Genomic DNA, 23,912 nt, shown 5'->3' with positions numbered 1-23,912 from the left:
TTCTTTTGCTTACCAAGGTAACCATCTGCGCCTCTGCAAGATAACCCACTGCAAAGAAATTCCAGACTAAAGACAGCTGTGAACCGTGAATTGTGCTGCCCCCCTCTTGGTGCAGGACATAAAGAGCTAACGTTTTGGACACTTTGGGCTGATTTTTCAGTACTCTAGTGAAAGGTAGTATTATGGAGAATTATTTATTGATGAAAACATTTGCATTCTTCATAGTTTGGAGCAAAGTTTAGTTTACACGTATTTTTTCCTCTTTGATTCTTTGGTTAAGCAAGGGAAATAAACTGTTTTGAGTCTCTCCTGACTTAAACATTTGTATGTGTTTAATAATTCAAAGCAAGTCTCTGAGATAGCCTGGACATATACACAATCTTTTTTTTTTTTTTTTTAAGATTTTATTTGAGAGTGAGAGAGAGCACTAGCAGGGGGAGGGGCAGAGGGCGATGCACTCCCCTGCTGAGCAGGGAGCCCAGGACGCTGGGATCATGACCTGAGCCGAAGGCAGACGCTTAACCAACAGAGCCACCCAGGTGCCCCCATATACATAAAGTCTTACTTCAGGGGACCTGAGTGAACACCACTGAAGCAGTGTGTTCCTTCAAATGCTAAACATTTGTTTAGCATATATTTTGCCAAGACTTGTGCTAGGTAGAGAGATAATCCAGGAACTCAGAGTTTGCTGAGGGGAGGCAGCATGTGAATAAGACCTGAGCTGTTACACATGCAAAGGGTTTTGGGTACATTATTACTGAGATACTTGCAAGGACACAGGTACCACATCCAGTAGGGTATGCTAGAGAAGAATCGACAGGCTTGTGTTCATGACATCCCAGGATTCTTGAAGTTCTTTTTGCTTCATTTGAGTGACATTGGGGCTGAAGTGGAGATAGCCTCTCATGGACTTGACCTCCATCCAAACCACCCCTCACAGGAGCCTCCATCATGGTCTGGGAACTTTTAAGGAGCTGGGTGAGCCAGGTCAGTATAGTCCTTAGGAAACAACATTTTGTGGGTAGCACCTAGTTAAATGGGTCATTCAGTTGCCTTTCCTCACCCACAGTGGTTCAGAACCAGGAGAGCTCTTTAGCCAGAAAGATATAAAGTTGGGAAATGCTTTAATATCCCAGCTGAAAGGTTTAGAATGAGAAAAGGGTGTTAGGAAGTCTAGAAGGCTGGGGTGGCTGGCATTCATTAAACCCCTGCTAGTGCTTTCCTTTCAAGTAACTCAGCTCTCGGTGGTGCAGTGAGGTGGGTGGTCATGTCCATTTTACAAAAGAGAATAGACTCAGATAAGGGGACTCACTTCAGACCCAGCTTATATGATACCCCCAATTCAAACTCCAGTCTGCTCCTGCACTCAGAGACAATTCATACTCCTAAAGGACCAGGCCAGGTCACAGGCAATATTTGAATGGATATCTGTGTAGGAGGGAGATAATGGGCTTAGAATCTGAAAACCATAACTAAAGCCAAAAACTATGGGGCGCCTGGGTGGCTCAGTCGTTAAGCATCTGCCTTCGGCTCAGGTCATGATCCCAGGGTTCTGGGATTGAGTCCCATATCGGGCTCCCTGCTCAGCAGGAAGCCTGCTTCTCCCTCTCCCACTCACCCTGTTTGTGTTCCCTCTCTCGCTGTGTCTGTATCAAATAAATAAATAAATATAAACAAACAAACATTTAAAGCCAAAAACTAGCAGATGTAGTAACCAAAAGCTAATCTCAGGATCTGTGGGTAAAGGTGATAGAAGCAAAAGAAAATTGGCAGTAGTCAGTGATTGAGAGCGTGGGTCACTGCATTGTACATCTATCCTTCAAAGATGGCCTCTAGCGTAAGGGCCTAGAATTGGGTCTCTTTGTTAGAAGGGAGCATGCTGGAGGGTGGAGAAAAAGGGAGCTATGTTTTCTTCAACTGTTGCAGAAAGACTGTGTGGAGACTCAGTTACATAGGAATTTCCAGCAAGAAGCCAGATGTGAAAGGGCCCCAAGGTCATGTGTCCTAAATAGGGAGCTTCTATCTGAGAATCCAAAACTTTTGAGTGACCTGAAAGATGTCAGTTTCTTTAAAAGATTTTAGTCTTAAAACATCATCAGGAGTGAACTTAAAATGTACAGGGTCTAGATAAAGAAAACTTTAAAATAACATGAAGGACACAGAAGAAGACTTGAACAAATGGAAAGAAAGACCCAAGTTCTTGAACCGGAGCAGCCAACAACATGAAGTTGTCAGTCCTCAAATTAAAAATGTAATGCTCTCTCAAAACATACCAATGAGGTTAAAAAAAAAAAAGTTCATAGGGGAAAAAAATAATAGCTGGAAGATGCTGGGGGAAAAGAAAAGATCGGGCATTTAATCCAAACATATAAAACTATAAATAAAACTGTCATTTTGGTGCATAAATAAATAGGCCAATAGAACAGAATGGAAGGTCTAGAAATAGATTCAAACATAAGAATTTATTAAGGTAAATGTAGCATCCAGAACCAGTGAGAAAAAGATGGATTCTTCAGAAAACAGGATTGGAACAACTGGGAAACTCTGGAGAAAGAAAAGTTGGCTCTGTATCTCATACAATAAGCCAATATATATCTCAAAATGTATAAATGAACAAATAACAGAAGGAAATGTGGGCAATTCCTTTAAAACCTGTGGGGTGAGGGTAAGGAGGGTTTTCTAACTTGGATCCCAAATCCAGGAGTCATAAATGAAGATTGATAAATTCTATGTGAAATAAAAACTAAAAACTTAAAGGCCAAAACCATCATAAGGGAAGTCGAAATTCTATAGCCTATGCAAAAAGCTCATCTCTAAGGGCTAATCCTCCTCATATATAAAGAGCTCCTGGAAACTGGTATGATAAAGAACCACCACCTAATAGAGAAATGAGCAAAGTAAATACAAATAGCACTCAATCTCATTCATGATAAGAGAAATGCAAATTAAAAGATGGCATTTTTCACTTAATCAAATTGGCAAAAGTCCTAGTATTTGTTAACACAGCACGTTGGCGAAGGCCATGGGAAAGCAAGCATTTGTACCGCATTGCTGCAGGAGTATAAATTCATATAACCTCTCTGAAGAGCAATCTGGTAGTATGTATCTAAATTTTAAAAATGCACATATCCTTTGACTAGCCCTTCCGTTTGCACTGGGCAAGTCATTCTGTCTGTGCCTGTTTTTTTCACGTGTAAAATGTGGATAATTCTACCTCATAGGGTTGTCGTGAGAGTCAAGTTAGATGACACACATTAAGAACTTAGTACAGAGTGCTGGGCACGTAGGAAGTGCTCCAAAAATGTCAGTCATGTCCTAGCAGCTAATGCCCATTGAGTTCTTAAACACATGCTACATTACTGCACTGTGCTTGGTGCTTTTCATGTACCACCTCATTTAATCCTCCAGTCAACCCTGTGGTTACCACCAGTTAGCCTCAGGATTCTGAGGCACAGAGGTGTGAAGTGGGTTGTCCCGCAGGATTCAAGCAGGGTCAACTCCCAAGGCTGCAGTACATTGCCTATTAGGTGCAGTGGGATGATGAACACCTTAAGGGGCAGTGTGTGGAGCACTGGAGAAACACAGATGGGCAAGCTACATAGCCCCAAGTGTACAACACTACCCAAGGGGCCATATTTGGTTTTTGAGGGAAGACATGGCTTTCAGTGAAGGCTCTGCCACTTTCAAGTTGGGTAACCTTGGGGCAGGGTTGTTCAATTTGGGTTTGTTTCGCTTTGATCTACTCTTAGTCCATCTACTGATCTGTAAAACTGGGGTATTGCCTATTTCAAGTGTGGTTGAAGGGTTAAGAGATACACAGCTAAGCATTCAGGTCCTCATACTTCATGCTTGCTGATGTGAACAAAAGTACATGGGGTGGGAGCAAGAGCGGAGAAGCATTCTAAGAAAAGGGAACAGCACATTCCAAAGCTACAGATCCAAAAAGAACTTGAGGAATCCAGGAGAGGGACAGGGTGAGGTGGCTGATGGCCTTGAAGACCAGCTAAGAAACTTTGACTATTTAATAATAAAAAGAAAACAGCCACCATTTGTTGAGGGTCTGCTCTTAATTATTTCCAGCAAAACTACTCCAGCGAGGTAGATTTAATACATCCAACTGTACACAAAAGGAAATTGCCAGGAGCCACAGAAGAGGTGTAGGCAGGGAGGTGACTTGATCAATTGTGATTTTAGAAGCCTTGGGCCACAGGGGGTGCTCTAAGAGACCTGCCTCGAATTCCATACATTAAAAGTAGTAATAACATTTTTCATTTTTTCATTTGCTCCACAGTTTATATTCACTGTACAACATATGAAAAATATAAGAAAATTTAAAGAAATATAAAAAATTGTTAACTCCACCTTCCAGAGACATTCCAATTGATACTTTCCTTCCAGTCTTTTTTTTTTCCTCTATGCAAAAAATATGTAGTCATTAGAATGGCCGTTAGATAGAAGATGGGGAGAAGCCACTGCAAAAACGCCCTTGATACTCCCTCTCTTTTTCTTCTTCGTTTTCTTAGGATCACACCAAGAGGCGGGGCTGAGTCCATCCGCGTTTTCAGGAAAAGTCCCTAGGACTTGCAGCCTCTACCCTCGCTCGCCTCAGGCCGGTCTCTAGAGGGCGCTGCCGAAAGACCGGGCGCAGAAGGAACGCGACGCGGAAACGCGCTTAAATTTGGGCACCGCCGCTGCCCGTAGCCGGCGTCCTCAACATGGCGGCTCCCCAAGATGTCCACGTCCGTATCTGTAACCAAGAGATTGTCAAATTCGACCTGGAGGTGAAGGCGCTTATCCAGGTACAATTCCCGGGACCTCTGCCGGGCTCCAGCAGCCTTAAACCCAGGCTCCACTGGCTCCTTGTAAGCTTGGCGGTCTCACTCCCGAGCTTTCCCCACTTGGTCAAGTCCCTGAGGTCGTTGGTCCCGCCCCATGGCCGGCTGCCCCGTTGTGGTCCCCCTTTGGTCCCGTTTCCTTGACCGTTGGCCCTGATCCTCCATCCACTTGCTGTCGTCTTGCCCTCTTCTGGACACTCCCATGTTCCCCGGTCCCTGACCAGGCTACCCCTTTGTGGCCCCCATTGGCCCCTCCCACGCACTCTTTTCGACTGGGACCGCCACACAACATACCTGTCACCCTGGTGGGCCCCGCCTTCTGACACTGCCCTCCCCACCATTTGGTGGCGACCTGGGGGGCATTAGCCCCGCCCCCTCCTGGCCAGCTGGGCTGGGTGCAGTGTCCCGTGGTACCAAAGGCCGCCTGACACGGGAGGCACCCGGTGAAATGAACTTAACTTAGACTGTAGTTGTGACTTTGTAAATGAGGAAATCGGGTAAAGTGCCAAGGCCTGAATCAGAGGGCAGATGGTGGCAAAACTGCGACCTGACGGGCAAAGTCAGCCTAGAGAGGGACTTAAGGAGTGTCTACAACTTCCTTTAACAGACTGGGTAATTGAGATGCTTTGCCTTAAGCCATTTAAGAGTAGTAGGCCCCAGAGCAATAACCAATTGACATAGGCAAGAGTTAGGAATGTAGAAATGGTTCCTTGAATTTAGCAAAAAGAAACCAGGAGTTTTAAATCTTGGTTTTAGGCAAATCATTTCCCTTTCCAACAAATGTTACTAGACATTAGATGTAGACTCAGAGTTTGCAACTAGCTGTGGCAAAAAGTGAAGGAAAGTGGGACTTCCCATAGAAACCAGATGCAGAATAAACCAAAGTAGTGCCTTATCGTGGTGCAAGGGGGTGTGATTTAGCAAGTAAGCCAGAGAACAAGTAAGGAAACTTGATGCAAGCATTTAAATTTCTTCAACTTCACTTCTTCTCCATACACATTGCAAAACTGTTGGGATGAGTCTAGAAAAACAAATTTAGGATTCATACAAATAAAATTGCCTTTTTACATAATCTAAGTTGCTTAAGTCCCCTTTTGTACTCTCTAATATTTGGGTTCTCATGGCTGCTAATGAGAAAGATTGATTATATCTAGATTTACTGCACTCTTATTGTGTTCCAGCTCCTCTGCAACATGCTTTACATACATATATGGTCTATGTGGTAGGCAGTGTGATGAGGAAACTGAGGCACAGAGAACTCAAGTGACTTTTTGTTACACAGCCAATAAATTGCTACAGCCAGAATTTGAATCCACATACTCTGGCTCTAGGGCCTGCTCTAAAACCTGACCCCAGTAATTTTGAATGTCCAGAAACAAATTCTAAATCGACCCTTGGACATGTCTGTAAACAGGGTGATTTATAACAGATGGTTTGTAAAATCAGATTGAAGTTAACTTTGTCCTATGATGCCAGGAATTGAGCATCCTGATTTTCAAGTTGGAAAGATCTAAAGTTAAAGTATCACTTTTGGATGTCCATTCTTGTTGGACATACAAGCTACTTTAAGCCTTTTTATACCGGCCAGGTGGCGTTTTGTTAAACTTTAGGAACTAGTAAGTCAAGACAGTTGTGTTTCTTTTTATGCTTTTATATTACATGCTCAAAATTAATTTAAAGAGGTATGAGAGAAATGTAAATGATAATGTTTTTGCTTGTGTTGCAGAGGTAAGCTGCAAAGATCAGGATGAATTATAGTCAGTAGGCCAGCCTTAGTTGTGGTCTAAGCCAATTCTGTCATTGTACAGATGGTATCATTTCATTTCATTGCTTCGAGAAAGGCCCTCTCACCTCTTCAGTGTCTCCTAGGATATTCGAGATTGTTCAGGACCATTAAGTGCACTTACTGAACTGAATACTAAAGTGAAAGGGAAGTTTCAGCAGTTGCGGCACAGAATACAGGTGAGTAGCTGCAGAGCTGAAATGTGGGGAGATTGGGTAACAATGAGGAGGCTCCGTCTTGGGAGTAACCTCCACTTGAGAGCTGTCCAGGTTCTTTTTTTTTTTTTTTTTTTTAGTAAACGTTTGGACAGTGAGGGTAACTGTACTTCCATGCTCTCAAGGTAAAAGTAAGGAACTTTTGAATGCATTGTCAGTGTCTCCTGGGGTTTTTTTCGTGCTCTGCTTTGCCTAGCATCTTCCTCCGTGTTTCTGAGGTCTCCAGTCACTTCATATGCACATATAGCACTTCCGAATCCAACTAAGGTGTATGTGCTATCTCAAAAACCACCGGAGTGAGAAGTATCCATTTGCATAGCCTGTTTCTGCTGCTGTGCCCTAGTGAGAATAAGATGGGTGCATGGGTCTGCCCATCCCTGAGTGGGTCTGGGGGCACCCGGTCTCACTGCTTGTGGTCCTGGGATTTAAAGACCTGTGCTTTTCCTGTGACGTGGTCCCAGATGCCAGCCAACAACCTTGTTGTTTAACAGACGACAGTCTGTTTCCAAAGCTGGAAGAAAAACTGGCTATTCGGAAATAGTATGTCTGGGTCCTGTGTGTTGCCTTCCTAAGGGATTTTCAAGGCAATTGTGAAGATAAGCAGTTTTTGTCATAAAAATTCACTTTAGAATTTTAACAATGTCACTGAACCTGATCTTTTTGCCTCCATCTCTAGCACTGATTTAATCATTTAATTTTTTATTTTTGAAAGGCTCTTACTTTCATATGTTTTATATATATATATTTACAAAACATACATATATATATGTATGTTTTGTAAATATGGGCACATAGTGGGGTGCCTGGGTGGCTCACTCGTTAAGCACCTGCCTTCGGCTCAGGTCTTGACCCCAGGGTCCTGGGATCAAGCTCCGCATCGGGCTCCCTGCTCGGCAGGGGGGAAGCCTGCTTCTCCCTCTCCCACTCCCTGCTTGTGTTCCTGCTCTCACCATCTCTCTCTGTCAAATAAATAAAATATTTAAAAAAAAAATATGGGCACACAGTGGAACCTTCAAATTGTTTGCTACCAGTCAATAATGAAATAGGTACAGGGATTGAGAGTGAGCATTTGGATGTGTAGCAGTTTGATATTTCCATGATATCTCCAAGTGGGACATGCATCACTCACAGGTTGACCGCTCTGGCTCTTAGTTCCCTTCTCTCCTTGGGGCCCTGGGGATTATCCCTACTTTCTTGCAAGTCAGCTATATATTTATAAGGATGTTTGTTCTCTGTTACCTGGCATTCCTAAGTGTTCTCTTTTAGGAGGGTTTTCAAGTGCTGTTGTATAACCTGCCTAGAAAGAGAAGTGCTCTTTGGTTTTTATATTGGCTTTTAAAATCATTTTAATATAGAGCTCTTTTCCCCCAAAGGAGCTTGAGCAGTCAGCGAAAGAGCAAGACAAAGAGTCGGAGAAGCAAGTTCTCCTCCAGGAAGTGGAGAATCACAAAAAGCAGATGCTCAGGTAGGTGGGGCCTGTGCTGGGTCACTTGCTCCTTGGGAGGCTTGTACAAGGGTTTGCCTAACAAACCTGGCTTAATGATTTAATTGTGTCATTTCTACACAGACTGAGCGTCCTCTCTAGATCAGTAGTTCTCAAAGCAGGGGCCAGCAAGGGTTGTTGGTAGGTCAAATTGTGTATAGTTTACAAAAGCATATTTACCATTATACTGTATTTTATATTTTTAAGACAAAACCAAAAAATGGTTGCTTTTGTAATACAGGGTCCTTTTTCTTTAAGTGTAATCATTACCAGAGAAAGTCCTACTTAGGAGGGACCAAAATTTAGAAAGCTTTGAATGGCACTTTATCTTAAAAAACGAAACCCCCCAAAATGTAAATAAGGTTATGTTACGTTAAATGGTGGTCACCATTGTAACTGTGTGCTAACCTTTGATTATATAACTGAAGTATGTGCTATTTCTGGGTATTGAGCTGGGGGACTTGCCAACAAAATTGTCTGATGGCATGAAACAGTACCTGTCCCTCCACATTTGACTTTTGTATCATAATCATAAAGAGGTTTGTCGTGGCAGAAATATTTGAGGACTCCATCAACTCTTCCAATCCTCTGGTGGCCAGGTCATTCTCGTTTGAAGCCCCTGCTAGTCATCATCCTCCTGGGTGTTCCCTTCATCCTTGTTAATTACTCTAACTCTGCCATACCTGTATTTGTCTGTGGCTTTGCTTCTGATTTGAATAATTCTCCAGCATCATCCTTGCTGACAGCAGCTGTGTTTAGAACACCCAGCAACAGGAGGAGACTGACAAAGATGTGGGCATGGTGGTGGCTAGTGTAAGTAGGGAGGGATGTGTGGGTGGCGACCAGTGTTAAAGTGCGTGGCTCAGTCTTAATATTTTGTGGCGTGATGGTGTTTGCTTCCCTCGGCCACCAAGGATACTCAGATTCTGAACACTGAGTCAAGAGGACCCCTTGTATAAAGCATAGTAAGTTACACCAGATAAGATGGGCTTAGCATGGGTTTAAAGTTGAGAATGGCCATTCACGATGTGGAGTTACAGGGGAGAGAGAGAAAGCAGTAAATGAATACTTTGGCAGTTGTGTGTGAAAACTGGTTGTGCTTGCCTGGGTTATCATGCTTATCACACCATTCAGCAAATATTTGTTTGCTTGTCTTTCTCCCCAGTAAATGTGAGCCCCTTGAGGGCAGCCACTGCAGCTCACTTATCTCTGTCACAAGGCCCAGCAGAACCCCCTTGCTAATAGTTCGAAAATGTAATTGATTCTTTTTAAACATCAGGTGTGAAATGGCATAGTAGATGTTGTTCCGGTGGCAGAGAGCTCATTTTAATGTTTTAAGCACAGAGGTGCTCTTAGAAAAACACCCTATCAGTTCACGTGCCCTGTGTTTGACTTCATAAATATCTCAGGGGTTAGCACAGTTGCCGTGAACCAGCTGCCTAAGAGTTCTAGTGCTTGAGTTTGATTCTCTCAGGGGCCCAATTAACATTTGTATAGTCCATCGACAAAAGCTGTACTCCCGGGCGCCTGGGTGGCTCAGTTGGTTAAGCGACTGCCTTCGGCTCAGGTCATGATCCTGGAGTCCCGGGATCGAGTCCCACGTCGGGCTCCCTGCTCAGCGGGGAGTCAGCTTCTCCCTCTGACCCTCTTCCCTCTCGTGCTCTCTATCTCTCATTCTCTCTCTCTCTCAAATAAATAAATAAAATATTTAAGAAAAAAAACAAAAAAACAAAAGCTGCACTCCCTAGGGAGCTGTTCATCAAATTTGAGGTGTCTCTCATAAGGGAGATCGGGTAAAGAATGTAAGTAAATCACATCAAACTGGGCTCTGCTAATACATTGTGTTTCTCTTGTTCATGATTGTTCTGGCTGTGTAAAGAACAGCAAATCTTAAAGAAATATTGAGCAAAACCGAAGTGCTGAATCACTACATTGTACACCTGAAACTAATATTACAGTGTATGTTATCCGACTGGAATTTAAATAAAAACTTAGGGGTGCCTGGTTGGCTCAGTCGGTTGAGCGACCAACTCTTGATTTTGGCTCAGGTCATGATCTCAGGGCTCTGGGATCAAGCCCTGTGTCAGGCTCTGCACTGAGCATGGAGCCTGCTTGAGATTTTTTTCTCTCTCTTCCTCTGCCTCTCCCCCTGCTCTCTCACTCTCAGGCGTGCTCTCTCTCAAAAAAATGAAAAAAACCTAAATAAAACTTTAAAAAGAAAAGAAATATTGAGGAAAACTGCCTTTCTATGATTTTTCTACTTCTCATAATACCTATTGATTGGCTAATGGGCCAGAAACTGTTGTTCTAGGTACTGGTGATCCAGAGATGAGTAAGACATGGTTCTCAAGAAATGGAACCAACCAGTACGCAAGGCAAAGAGCAGTAAAATGTTAGAGATAACTTGACAGAACAGGGCCTCGTGCGCCCACGGTGAGTTTGAAGTCTGAAGCCATTGCGGGCTGTCAACACAGAAGTGCTGGGACCAGACTGCTCCCTCTGGCTGCCCTGGAGGGAGAGGGACAGTTACAGGCAGTAGGGCAGTAGGAGAATGTCCCAGAGGCAGCCTCCAGGGTCCAGACCAGAGGTGTTGTGGCCTGAGCTGGAACAGTTGCTGGGGCAACCAAGAAGTGCAAATGGCGGGTGGTGGAGATGGACTCTGTGGGCCACTCCTGGGTGGCCTTCCCCATCACTCCCTTGCCAGAAGGAAGAACTGCTGTGACTTGATCTGACAGAAACTCATGCAAGACCCTTTTGATTCCAGCAATCAGACCTCATGGAGGAAGGCTAATCTCACTTGCAAAATTGCTATCGACAATCTAGAGAAAGCAGAACTTCTCCAGGGAGGAGACCTCTTAAGGCAAAGGTATCTGTCTTTTTGTCTTTCTGGGCCCTGATGATAGAACAGCAGTTGGCAAGGTGCAAAACCCACGTAAGGAACCCCTTCTTGTTTTCAATGTAAAACTGGTACTTAATTTTATTATATAGGTAATATTTTTTAAAGTATGAAAGAAATACATGCTTATTTTAATAAATTGGTAAAATAAAGAAAAATATTAATGACAAAATGAAACCATACTGTCATTGTGTTGCACACATTTTGGTATATTGCCTCCTTCCACCATTTTTTTTTCACAAAGTCTGAATCATACTGTATATAAAACTTATTGCCCTGCTCTTCGTCACATAGTATTATAGCACAAAGACTTGCTTGTTGCTTTAGAAACTCTTTAAACAAAAGTTTAAGAGTACATAGTATTCCCCTGTATTAGCTAATCCCCTGTTTGTGGGTGTTTACATTTCTAGTTTGTACTGTAAATAATACACAAGGCCATATCCCAGGACATAAGGCTTTGTCCACATTTTGGATATTTCCTTTGGAGAGTTTCCCAGGGATGAGATTATTGGGCCAAAGACCTAAATGTTTCTAAGGCTCCTAATATGTATTGCCAAATTGCTTTACAGAAGGTAGCAGCAGTTTGCGTTCCTACTAGCAGTCTTCAGGAGTGTGGTGTCAGTGTACCCTTGCCGGTGTTGACTGTGATCATTGATATTTAAATAGATTTTATTCTGATAGATTAAAAAGATGGGATTTCATTTGACGATGGGATGTCGATGTCAACAAGCCTCCTCTCACTCTGGACTTTTAGGAAAACCACCAAAGAGAGCCTGGCCCAGACGTCCAGTGCCATCACGGAGAGCCTCATGGGAATCAGCAGGATGATGTCCCAGCAGGTCCAGCAGAGCGAGGAAGCCATGCAGACTCTAGGTAAAGCCGGACCTGGAGTTAGAAGCTTCTCCCAGAGACTCCAGCCCCAGAGCCCTTGCCCTGGCACCTGCCACCAGGCTCTTCCGCCTTTGCCCCCTCCCCTCCCCTCCCCTCCCCTCCGAGCTTGCTGACTCGTGTGGCCTCGGCAGTGCGGTGCTGCCTGGAGTGGGGCGGGTCGCTCCTACTTCTCTTCTTGGTTTTTATAGCTGCACTAAGAAGATCTGCACACCCCTCTCGAAATGTTTCCCTGGCAGAAGCACTCCCAGGGTCTCCTGTGAAAAGCAGAGATCTCCAGGTCTTCTCCTGGAGAGTGGGTGCCAGTAGGGCTGGGGGAGGGGCCTGGAAGTCCCTTTTTTTCTCTGGAGTTCTGTGGACCCATGTGGCCAGGCAGGTTGGGGAATCATTGCTTGAGGAGATGTTTAGTATATCGGCTGCTGGTCGGTCTGCTAGGGCCTCAGCTTACAATTATGATCAGTCTGCTGGGGCCTCAGCTTACAATTATACTCTCCAGTGTTATTTTTACTATGAGCTCCTTTTAAAAGATACCATCAGAGGCCACAACAGAAGCCACTTGAGCGTCTGGTTTCTCTAGCAGCTTTCCCATGGTGTCTCCCTTGTAATGTAGAAGAGAATTGACCCTCTTCAGGGTCCTCTGTATAGGAAAACGAGGAGAGAGTTTACTGTTTGAGACAGTTTTGGAAGATTTCACAGAGACTAAAGCAGAGAGTGTGGTATGCACTTGTCAGCTCATGGCCAGTCTCGTTTCAGCTCCACCCTTCCTGGGCCTCCATCTGGATTATTTCAAAGCAAATCACAGACATCATCTAAAAATATCTCAATATGTCTCTCTAAAAGATAAGAGACTCTTGAAACAAAAAACAAACAAAACCAAACCACAATACCATTATCACTCTTAAAAAGTATCTGTAATTTTGAGCCGCTTTTTTTTCTGTGCACTATTCAGACAGGTGGAAGGAAAAGCAAAGCAAGCAACTTGTCCCCAAGGTCAGTCCCTGTGTTTGAAACCTATCTGGGCATTTAGGCTCAGAACCAGCCAGTCACCTCTGCTACATGCGTGCTGGCAGCGGGGCTCAAGCCTTGGGAGAGACCTGGGAGAACGTGCAAAATAGGAAGCCACCTGGCCTTTGAGTGGAGGGCTTTTCTGCTTTGATGCAGGTGACAGGACGCCTCCCCATACACACACAGTTTATACACACATCAGAAACAGATGAGATAGTTAAGTGGTGAGGAGGGTGCACAGATGCTGATGGCTTCTGGGGTGTTGAGGGCTGTTCTTAGGGCCCATTTTGTAGGAGAGAAAACTATTGAAGAAAGAAGAATGCAATTCTTAATCCTTTCCTTACAGCTCACAAATTCAGCTTGATTTAAGAGCCCAATAGGGCTACAAGTTTTTTAAAAAAAAAGCATGTGAGGGATATAATGTCTGGAATTTGCTGGAATTGGGTGGGGTAGTATGGGAACAGGAGCACCAGGGAGTTGGTGGTTCTTGGGTATGGGTGATGGGCATAGGACATTTCATGATACTATTCTCTCTACTTTGGTGATGCTTGAAAATTAGCTATCATACGAAGTTTAAAAAGAAAGGCCTGTTAGATTTTTTTGAACTGACTCTTAGGTTTTTGGGATGGAGGTAGGCATGGAGAAAGGGCCAAGAGAGGGATTTTTGTTGTCTGAGTGTTTATTTTTCCCCTTCATCTGTCTTTATAGAAACACTGCTCTGTTTCCTCTGGTAATTTCTTTTACTTACTCATTGACTTTTAATTTTATGAAAAAGTAATATGCATTACATGGTTAAGAAAAAAACCTCTAGGCCTGCATTGTCCAATAGAAATAGAATGTGAGCCACATATTTAACTTTAAATTTTCCAGTAGGCACATTAAAAAAGGTAAAAAGAAACCTATGAATCTATTTAACCCAATACATATAAAATATTACCATTTCAATATGGAATGTCAAAAACTATTGAGATATTTTACCTTCCTTTTTCTCATACTAAATCTTGGAAATCGTGTGTGTGTTTTACACCTAGGGACATCTCAGTTTGGTTTAGCCACATATACATGCTCAAGTATCACCTGTGTCTAGGGGCTGCCATATTGGACAGTACAAGAGAGAAGTAAAACGATAGCTCTCTCTTCTGACCTCCCTCTGACCTCTGGCCATCAGGTCTACTCCTCAAGGGCAACCACTGTTACCAGTTTCTTTTATATCCTCCTGAGCGCCTCCAAGCACATATAGCACAAGCAAATTAAATATTGTTTATCCCCCACTCTCTTACATAAATGGAAATTTTCACATACGCTCTTTCACACCTCACTTTTCCACTTAACAGCACGTTTTATTCTGTGGATGTTCTGATGATGTTAGGCTTTGGGGGAGAATCTTGCCAGGTAGACCTTCTTACCCAGGTGTCAGGCTCAAATACCCATACTCAGAAGTACATTTGACTCCTAGGCACAGTGAACCTTAAGGCACAGGTACCTCCCTTTAGATTTCATACAGTGGCCAGAGCATAGGTGTGATATCTTTAAAGCCACGGCAGTGTCCCAGGACTGAAGAACTGGTGTGTGTGGGGGCTGGCAGCAGGGCCTAGCCCAACTTGTTAGGATCCCACCAAGAGCAGATCTGACTCTCAGGGGTCCTGGCAGGGTGCACCTCAGGTGGAAAGTCTTGGTAACTCTTAGCTTCTGCCCCCCCAAAAGACCTCATAGTGCCTGGTCACAATTGCCCGGGTTTGTTTTGGGGCTGGTGCTTCTTCTCACCAGCACTTGCCTGCTTTGGAAGGAACTCTCTTCTTTTTTCCCTGGTGATATGCACATTGGAGAACACCTAGTTGTGGCCCTGTGACATTGTATATAAACAAACCACATCACTCTGAGCTGAATAGGACCTAGGGAGGTACTTTCCTTATAATATCCTTGTTCGTTGCTCCTCTGTTTGTCTCTGCTCACATTTTTGCTTATGGCCGAGGGGAACTTGCTGCAAAGTGCAGTGTTATTTGCTGGTAACCCAGCCAGCAGAGCAAAGTCTTTGGATTTGGTGCTCTACAGTCTCTGAGTCAGGCTCCCTCCCTCTTTTGTTTCAGCCAATTCTTCCCGGACTATCCTGGATGCAAATGAAGAGTTTAAGTCCATGTCAGGGACCATCCAGTTGGGACGGAAGCTTATCACAAAATATAATCGCCGAGAGCTGACGGACAAGCTTCTCATTTTCCTTGCCCTGGCCCTTTTCCTTGCTACGGTCCTCTATATTGTAAAAAAGCGGCTCTTTCCATTTTTGTAAGATCTAGAATTACCAGCTTTTGCCCTTTAAGCTCCAGTGTCAGGATCTGTCCATGCTCCTGAGCTCTGGCCCCAGCTGCCAAATCATTGCACACCTCTGTGGCCTGCTCCACTTGCTCAGCAGGTGGATTGCAGACCCAGCCCCCCAGCTTTCTGTAGGCAGCTGGTTAGCCTATAAAGGGCAAGTAGAGCAAGGGAGGCCTGTCATCAGGACACCTGCAGGACACAGGGACTCCAGGAGCCATCACACAGTGCGTGTGGCTGTCACATGGGGCATGCAGAGGCCAGCCTTCAGGATTGGATCCTCCTCTCTCCCCTTCTCCTGCTGTAGCCTTAATGCCAGATTTGGTGGAAGGAGGAGAGAAGTGGGGAGAAGGATAAGGAAAACTCAGGCCCGTTCCTTGAATAAACTTGACTCTATTTAATAGAATGAAATGCATGTGGATTTATAATGTATCCTTCTAGGAATTTGTGTCCTGTTTTTGATGTCCAGATTTCTAGAACATCAACTTAAGATCATTTATTTGTTTATTCAACAAAGGATTATTAAGCAACAGCCACATGCAATGTATTATAAGACGTTGCTGACCGTTACAGCAGCTGTAAAGCTGCTGTGGTTCCTCCCTCACGGAGCAAGAAGAACAAGATCTCATAGGCTCTAAAAAAGCAAGTTACAAAAAGCCCCCACGGGAGGTGGCTGACACCACATCTGAAAAGGCTCAGGCAGACATCCTTCTCTTTCTATGTACAGTGGTGGGCCTGGCCTGGGGGTGTGCCGTGTCTTGGGGGCTGGCCCATGTCTTTCTCTTTGAGGTCCAGAGCTAAATATAACCATGAGAGTGAGCCTAGTGATAAGCTGAGGCCTGTCTGGGCCTGAGTTCTGTTGAGGCCTGGGGGATGCTAGGGCTCAGGCTGGGAGATGTTAGTGTCTCCTTGTGCTGTAGGACTGGCTGGCCTCATGAAATCCCAGCCTCCCCACTATTTATAGCCCCAGAGGCCCTGGGAGGTATAGTGTGGAGGCAGAGGGGAAAGTGGAAAGAACATGGACTTTGAACCTTGGTTTTGAGTCTTGGCTCTACTACTAAGGGACCATGTGACCATGGGCAGGTTACCTTTTGTCACTGAGCCTCAGTTTCCCCACCTGTAAAGTGGGGATGATAGTCCATACAGTCATTGGTAGAGTCAATAGGAGAATCAAACAAGAATGTACAGTAACAAGTGCAGCTTCTGTCTGACTGGACAGTGGGCTTCCCAAATGGGGCCCCCTCCAGGACTCTGGGCCCTGAGGTTTCCTGCAGCGAATGGGCTTTAGTGAAAGCTGGCCTGGGCGTCGGAAGTTCTGTTAGATCAGCTTGAGCAGAGGGAGGGTGTGAACAGTTACGGCTTCAGTTAAAAAGTCCGGATTGTCATGGGACCAAGTGTGTGAGAGATTGGCTGCACACCTCTGACTAGTTTAATGAGCAGGTTCTAAGTTAAAGTGTGTGTGTGTGTCCTTGTCCACACACGCTTCTATATAGATATCATTCTTAAACAATTTCTGGACTCAGAAGACGGTGCAAAATGTGTATGCATGTGTCTTATTTATAGTCAAATTAAAGCTGAGAATAAAGCACAGATGGGAAATTCCCACTCAGATTCCAGCTGTAAGTGCAGCAGATGGATGTTATCAATTTAGGATTTTCTTGTCTTAACATTTTTCTTTACTACTTCCCACTAATTGTCAACATCCTCCTTACAATATGGGAATGTGTGGGCTCTGTACTCCTTAAAAAAATCTCCCTTTGACTTTATTCTTCTTTAACTTGTTTCCTTCTGCAAATAGGTTGAATTTGAAGTGCCATCAATAGGATTATATCTTGCAGCCCCAATCAGCCAGCCACCAGGATTCAAAATGATCCCCAAGTGGGCTGGCTGGGCAGAAGCAGCCACCGCCATGTTCATCCGTGAGGGGGCAGTGTTCACATTTGCTCTATGATCTTGCTGTGTTTAGGACTCTCTATCAGTCCACATGGAATGTTCTTATGGATTTTTTTTTTTTTTCAGATACCAGACTTTAAAAAAAAAGGCCATAGAAATGTACAAAGTCCACCTATATAGTTTTTGGAGGATGTTTCATAAATGATTTTAATTCTCACTGTTAACAGTAACGTAAACGTGTATTCTACATTTTGCTTAGATGAAGGTCAAGGAGCTAAAAGGACAGAGCATCTGGCAAGAGGTCGTTCATTCAAGTATTTACTGAGCACCTACTTTGTACCAGGCGCTGCGTTAGGTACACTCAGTGAACAAAACTAAAATTCCCTGTCGTCATGGAACTTATAATATGTGGGGGAGGGTGGGCAGATGATAAACAATTAAGATACTAAATAAGTCATTCATTCTGTTAGAAAATAAGTGTTTTAGGGAAAAGTGAAGCTGGTTAATGGAGATCTGGAATATAGGTGAGGGGATAGGTTTGCAGTATTAAGTAGGGTGGTCAGAGCTGGCCTCAATGAGGAGGTAAGATCTGAGCAAAGGCCTGTTGAGGATGAAGACACCTTAGCCATGTGGACTGCTGAGGGAGGAGGGTTCCCCACAGGGGCCAGCTAGAGCTAGTGCAAAGGCCTACAGTGGGAGCATCTGCGATACTGTGATTTATTGTCAGAAATATGTATTTGGTGTCCCCGGTCCTGGCACAGAGCTGCTAAAGCCCTTGGACTTTCCTACAATGAGAGTGATAAAGGTTTCTTTTGTTAATCTTCATGGGGCCACTTTTGGAAAGCACTAAGGATGGGGGCTGGTTGCCTGGGCCTCAGAGGAGGGGAGGGGGCTGGAGATTGAGTTCTGTCACCAATGGCCAGTGATTTAATCAATCATGCCTGTGTAATGAAGCCTCCACAAAACCCAAAGGGAGGGGCGCCTGGGTGGCTCAGTCATTAGGCGTCTGCCTTCGGCTCAGGTCATGATCCCAGCGTCCTGGGATCGAGCCCCACATCGGGCTCCCTGCTCAGTGGGAAGCCTGCTTCTCCCTCTCCCACTCCCCCTGCTTGTGTTCCCTCTCTCGCTGTGTCTCTCTCTCAAATAAATAAGTAAAATCTTTAAAACAAAAAACCAGAGGGACTGGGTTCAGAGATCTTCTGGGTTGGTGAGCACGTGGAGATCGAGGGAGGGTGGTGCACTTGGAGAGGGCATGGAAGCTCTGCGTTCTTTCCTCATGCCTTGCCCTGGCATCTCTTTCATCTGTCTGTTCCTGAATTATATCCTCTTGTAATAAACTGACAATCTAGTAAGTAAAACGTTTCCTTCATTTCTGTGAACCTCTCTAGCGAATTAATCAAACCCGAGGAGGAGGTGCTCATGGGAACCTCCCATCTGGGCCTGTTAGTCAGAAGCCCCTGTGACTATCTAGACTTGTGATGGGCAGCTGAAGTAGGGGTGGAGGGGTGGGGTCGCAGTTTTGTGGGATTGAGCCTTTAACCTGTGGGAACAGATGACCATGTGCGTAGTGTCCGAATTGAGTTGAATTAGAGGACACCCAGCTAGAACTGATTGTTGGTGTGGGGAAAAAATCCATACGTCGGAAATGCATCCATGCATGCACTGGAGCATGACTGATGGGGGAATAGCAAGGAAGCTAGGTTAGCAGAGTGTGGGGAGTGGTAGAGAAGTAGTACAGGACATCAGAGTGGGAACAAAATCATGAGAAGCCTTGTAGGTCATTGGAATGATTGAGCTTGTACTTTGAGGAACATGGGGAGCCACTGGAGCAGAGGAGTGACTTGATACGACCTACATGTTGGTAACAAAGTGAACGAGACAAGTGCAGAGCAGAGTGGCCAGTTGGGAGGACCATTGATTGCAGATGTCCAGGTAGCAGATTGACGGTGGCTTATACCTGGCGGAGCAGTAGAGGTGGTGAGAAGTAGTCATATTCTGGATATATTTTGAAGATAGAACCAATAGGATAAGGTTTCATGAAGGAATGGGTATCATTCTTGAAGGAATGAGAGCCAAAACTAGGAAATTCCTTTTTTAAAATTGTCCTTTTATTTTTAAGTAATCTCTACACCCAACATGGGGCTTGAACTCACAACCCTGAGATCAAGAGTCACATCCTCTACCAAGTGAGCCAGCCAGGCGCCCCAAAACTATGAAATTCTTGGCCTATGTAACTAAAGGAGGAAAAGATCAGGAGTTGGGTTTTGGACGTGTTGGACTTGAGATGTCTACTTAGACCCCCTAGTCAAGATGCCAGGTACACAGGTGGTTATGTGTGAGTCTGGGGTTTGGGAGAGCAGTCAGGGCTCGTGGTATAAATTTGGAAGAGGGCGTATAGATGGGATTTAAAGACATGAGGTTGGATGAGCTCGCCCAGAGATTTGAGTATATAGATAAAGAACTCACGACAAAAAAGAGGAGCCAGCACATGAGACTAAGGAGGAATGCCCAGAAACAGAGCCACTGTTACCAGTGAGGCTTCTTAGGGAGTCTGTTCTTTTAATCCCCCAAATAGGAGACTTTCTGATCTACAAGAGTCTGTGTTTTTCATCCTTGTCTTCATCGTTGTCATCGTCACTCTCATCATCAAAAGCATCTACTGTTTGTTGAGTTCCGGCTGTGTGTTAGATCCCTGAGGACTGCACATAAATGCAGTTCCCTCTTGCCTTTCAGGACAGCACAGAATGACAGTGGTGCCCGTGCGCTGGCTGTCATAGGGGACCTGTGGAGGGAGGGAGCATTCCTCTGTGACAGCACGGGGAAGGTTGTGCCTTCACCCTTGAGCCCTGCTCTGTCTTCTCCCCTTTACTGCTCAACTTCTGTGACACGGTCTGTGTCCTCGCCTCCCACGTCCTGGGCCACTTAAGTCTGATTGCTGCGACAGTCCCACTCTCTCATAAACAAGCCTCCCTGGGGTCATCAGTTACCTCCAGGCTGTTCATCTGAAGGATGTCTGCCCCCACCTACCTCATCCTTAGCAGTTGTTGACCATGGTGGGCATTGTTCCTCCCAGAAACCTGTTTCTGTGATACCACACTCTAGGTTTTCCTCTTGTTCTCTGGCAACTCCTGCTCACTCTTCTTTCTTCATCTTCTCTTCAGCCTTAAGTGCTGGCTTACCAGAGCTTCTTCCCTCTTCTATGTATTCCCTCACAGGCAAGGTCATCCTTCTTCCCCCCTCCGCCCCCCCCACCCAGTTTAACAATCATCTAGAGAATCACTATCAATAATTTCAAAGTTCTGTCTCCATGACAGACTCTCAGGTGAGCTCCAGATCTCTATCATCTCCAACCTTCTAGCATCTCCATTCAGATGTCTCTGTCTCTGAGACTCCTCCACTTCAGGAGGGACCTCTCCCTCCCAGGCACAGCCTGGCTCTTCTCCAGCTTCCCTGTCTTCCCTGTCTTCCCTGGCACACCTCGTTTCCCCTCCCGTGCTTCCTTTTCCCTTCACCAGGCCCATCTGCTTCACACCTCTTGCCACCAGCCCAAGAGATGAGACTACATTCAACGGTCAATATTGTTCTGAAGGAAGGCAGATGCATTGTGTTAGTGAATTTAGGAGGTCAGGAGGCTCTACTGGAGGCAGTTTGGCAGGGTGACCCAATTTGGATATTTTTCTAAGGAAAAAAAGATAGTTAAAAAAAAGATAGTTAAAATGTAAAATAAGCTTCCTTTTCTTCCTTGACTAATGGTGGTCTCCCCTGGGGCCCTGCCTGAGGGTTTGCCCAAGCTGTGTTTCTTCCCTAAACAAGGGCAGAATAAAAATAGCTGGGGGCTAATCTAAGAGATACCAGCCTGGAGTCTCAGCAGTTGTCAGGAATGAAGGGCTGCAGGCTGGGATGAGGGGAGGGGATGGGTGTTATCTACCCCACCAACCGCCCCCCCACCCCAATCCCCAACAGCAGAGCCCCAGGGCCCGTGGTATTGGTCAACTTACATTTTCAACGGCCCTACAGTGCACAGGGCCCCAAATCTGCCCTTTGGTGACAGAGGGGCCTGGGTTCTAATTGTAGTCTTCCTGGCCACATGCCCCTGGGCTGGGCTCACCCCTCTGTTGTTTCCTCATCTGGAACACAGGGATACCCAACAGCATTGACCTCTTCGGGCTGCTGGGAGATTAAAGGACAGAAGTCACCCAAGAACTCACACAGTGGAGCGCACAGTCGCCCTGATGGCCATTGCATTCATTCCCAGAAAAACGTGGAATGACCTCATTCCCTTTTCTCTTTGGAGCTTTATTTTGGGGGAAATGGTGGTTAGGTGAAGAGGATGCTGGGATTGGCAAGGAATCAGGCCCAAGGATGGAGCAGAGTTTAGTTTCTCGGACGGTAGAGAGCTGAATGGGACAAAGCAGGTGGTGGAAAATTGGCCATCATTCTCAAAACATCCAAAAAGAAAAAAAAAAGTCAATGGGAAGAATTAGCTCAATGTAAAATGTTCTGTTTATTATTATTAAATGTTTGCTCTTCTCTCCCTGCCCCCGCAATCTTGTTCACTGGCAAAGAATGCTCCTGGGTAAAATGAATCCATAAAGTTAACAAATGAATGTGGACTGGAAAATGAAGAAATGGTCCCTCAGTTTTAATCTGACAGCTTGACTGGTATGAACGACAGGAGGGCTCCTAACAGAAATGTCACAGTTTCTGAGAAAGGAGTTCTTGGTTTGCAAGAGATGGCTCTGCCATTGCATTCTCTGCCACTACCTGACCGGGTTTGCAGACCAGTGGATTCAAGGACCGAGGGGAGGTGCGTTGTTAGGACTCTGCAATCTCCTGGCTGCCTTGCTGAAATGACTTCAACCCACTCCACCCCCAGTCCATTCCAGAATCGTACTGCATGTGTGCTTTGGCTACACTCTGCTGGGCACTAAGGACAGAAGAGGAGGATTCTCCCTGCCTTGCGGAGCCCACAGCCTATTGGAGACAGAGCTGGAGCTAGATAGTTACCCCAGAGGGTGGTAAGTGTCCTAAAGGGAGCCACAGGGGCCCTGGGGAGCACAAAATGACAACTCCTTTACACTGCTTAGAAGCAGCAAATGGTAGTCAAAATAAAATTAATGATAAGCAATTATAATGAGGTCCAAAAGCAGTGCTTGGTGAGGTGTTCAGTAGGTGATGATGTTAATAAATTTATTGAGTGCTTACTATGTGCCAGGCACTGTGCATTAATTCACTTAATCCAGGAATTCTACCTATAGTTAATGTTATTACAGCTGAGGCAACTGAGACCCAGAGAGGTCCAGAAACATACCCATGGTCACACAGTTAGCAAGTAACTGGTAGAACTAGGGTTCAAACCCAGACAGCTAGGCTCAAGAGTCTCTGGACTACTCCCAACAGTAGGAATAAGAGAGGCCAACAAAGCTCTGGGGGCAGAGGCATCCTCCATGTAGACCCCACCCAGCAACCATAATGATCTAAAGGGGAGGGTAGGGATGGAGGAGTTGAGGGTGCAGGGTTAGCAGATCCCTTTGTGAGGGTGCCTGCTGAGCTTGGTCAGCATTGGAGGTTCAAGAATGGGACAGTCACATAAGCGAAAGAAATAATTCACTGGCTTGTGTAAAGGTAAGTGGCTTTAGACACAGCTGGCTCCAGGTGCTCTAACAAAGATATTAGAAACTGGTCTTTGGTCTCTCCCCTGTTTCCCTCCACTTGGCTTTCTTCTGAGGTGGACTCTGACCAGGTAGCAGGTTTCCCCCTTCCCCATGGGCAGCTTCAGACTTCCATCCACCTAGCTTGGAGTTTCTGAAGAAAGAGCCTTTTCCTTAAGAGTTCCTGAAAATCCCTCGCTGAGTCCCTGTGGCCAGGGGGCCAGGATGTCCTGATTGGTGAAGCCCTGGTCACACGGCCAGCATGGGCGTGGAATCAGCCCCGCATGGACCAGCCGCAGAGTGGAAAGTGGGAGGAGGTAGTTCCTTCAAGGAAATAAGAGCGGCTGGGCTGCGTTTTTGCCAGTATAGTGGTGTTCACGGTGCAGCTTATTTCCTTTGTAGGAAGAAGCATACTTTTAACAGCGGATTCTCTTATTAGGAAAGATCTGTTCATTGCAGGAAAATTAGAAAACATATTTAAGCCACACAAACTCCTCCTTCCAAAGATACGAATTTATAACCTCATCTAGAGAGAATTGCTGGAAACATTTGGGAGTGGATGCTGTATCTTTTTTTTTCTTTCTTCTTTTCTACCTTCAACATATATGGGATCATGTTGTATATCCTGGTTTGTTTGTTTTTACTTTAAAAAATAGTTGATCAAGATATAATTTATAATAAACTGCACATAATTAAACTGTATAATTTGATGTTTGTCATGTGTACCATGCAGTCAGGGTAATGAGCATATCCATCACCCCCCAAAATGTTCTGGTGACCCTTCGTAATCTTTAGTATATGTGCTGCAGAAGTGAGCACATGCTCCTTTGTAGTCTGTTTGCCGCCACCGGTCCTGTACTTTCTCCAGATGACCACTGATATGCTTTCTGTCACTATAGACTAGATTGTACTTTTCATCACTTTTTATAAATGGATCATATCATATATACTATTTG

The 23,912-nt window shown here is 45.0% G+C and overlaps 1 protein-coding gene across 1 annotated transcript; it reads left to right on the top strand.

The window, feature by feature from the left end:
• The first annotated feature begins 18 nt into the window (after positions 1–18).
• Positions 19–23,661, top strand: BNIP1 (BCL2 interacting protein 1). Its single transcript, XM_028102849.2, has 7 exons — positions 19–174; positions 4,524–4,799; positions 6,705–6,797; positions 8,207–8,298; positions 11,081–11,182; positions 11,967–12,085; positions 15,193–23,661. Exons 2-7 carry the CDS (start codon positions 4,716–4,718, stop codon positions 15,387–15,389), a joined length of 687 nt encoding a protein of 228 aa, XP_027958650.1. The 5' UTR covers positions 19–174; positions 4,524–4,715; the 3' UTR covers positions 15,390–23,661.
• The last annotated feature ends 251 nt before the right edge of the window (positions 23,662–23,912 follow it).

This window comes from Eumetopias jubatus, unplaced genomic scaffold, assembly GCF_037043125.1.
Source record: "Eumetopias jubatus isolate StellerSeaLion01/CBP00866 unplaced genomic scaffold, mEumJub1_p1.0 scaffold_5, whole genome shotgun sequence".
Classification (NCBI taxonomy): Eukaryota; Metazoa; Chordata; class Mammalia; order Carnivora; family Otariidae; genus Eumetopias; species Eumetopias jubatus.
The sequence above is the reverse complement of the archived record's forward strand: the minus strand, read 5'-3'. Positions and strand labels throughout refer to the sequence as shown.

What these genes read in the sequence shown, in the direction of transcription:
- BNIP1 (XM_028102849.2), top strand. Translation starts at nt 4,716, where the DNA reads ATGGCGGCTCCCCAAGATGTCCACGTCCGTATCTGTAACCAAGAGATT. An exon ending in AGGTGAAGGCGCTTATCCAG is followed by an intron (nt 4,800 to 6,704) that starts GTACAATTCCCG and finishes AGTGTCTCCTAG; the next exon opens with GATATTCGAGATTGTTCAGG. An exon ending in GGAAGCCATGCAGACTCTAG is followed by an intron (nt 12,086 to 15,192) that starts GTAAAGCCGGAC and finishes CTTTTGTTTCAG; the next exon opens with CCAATTCTTCCCGGACTATC.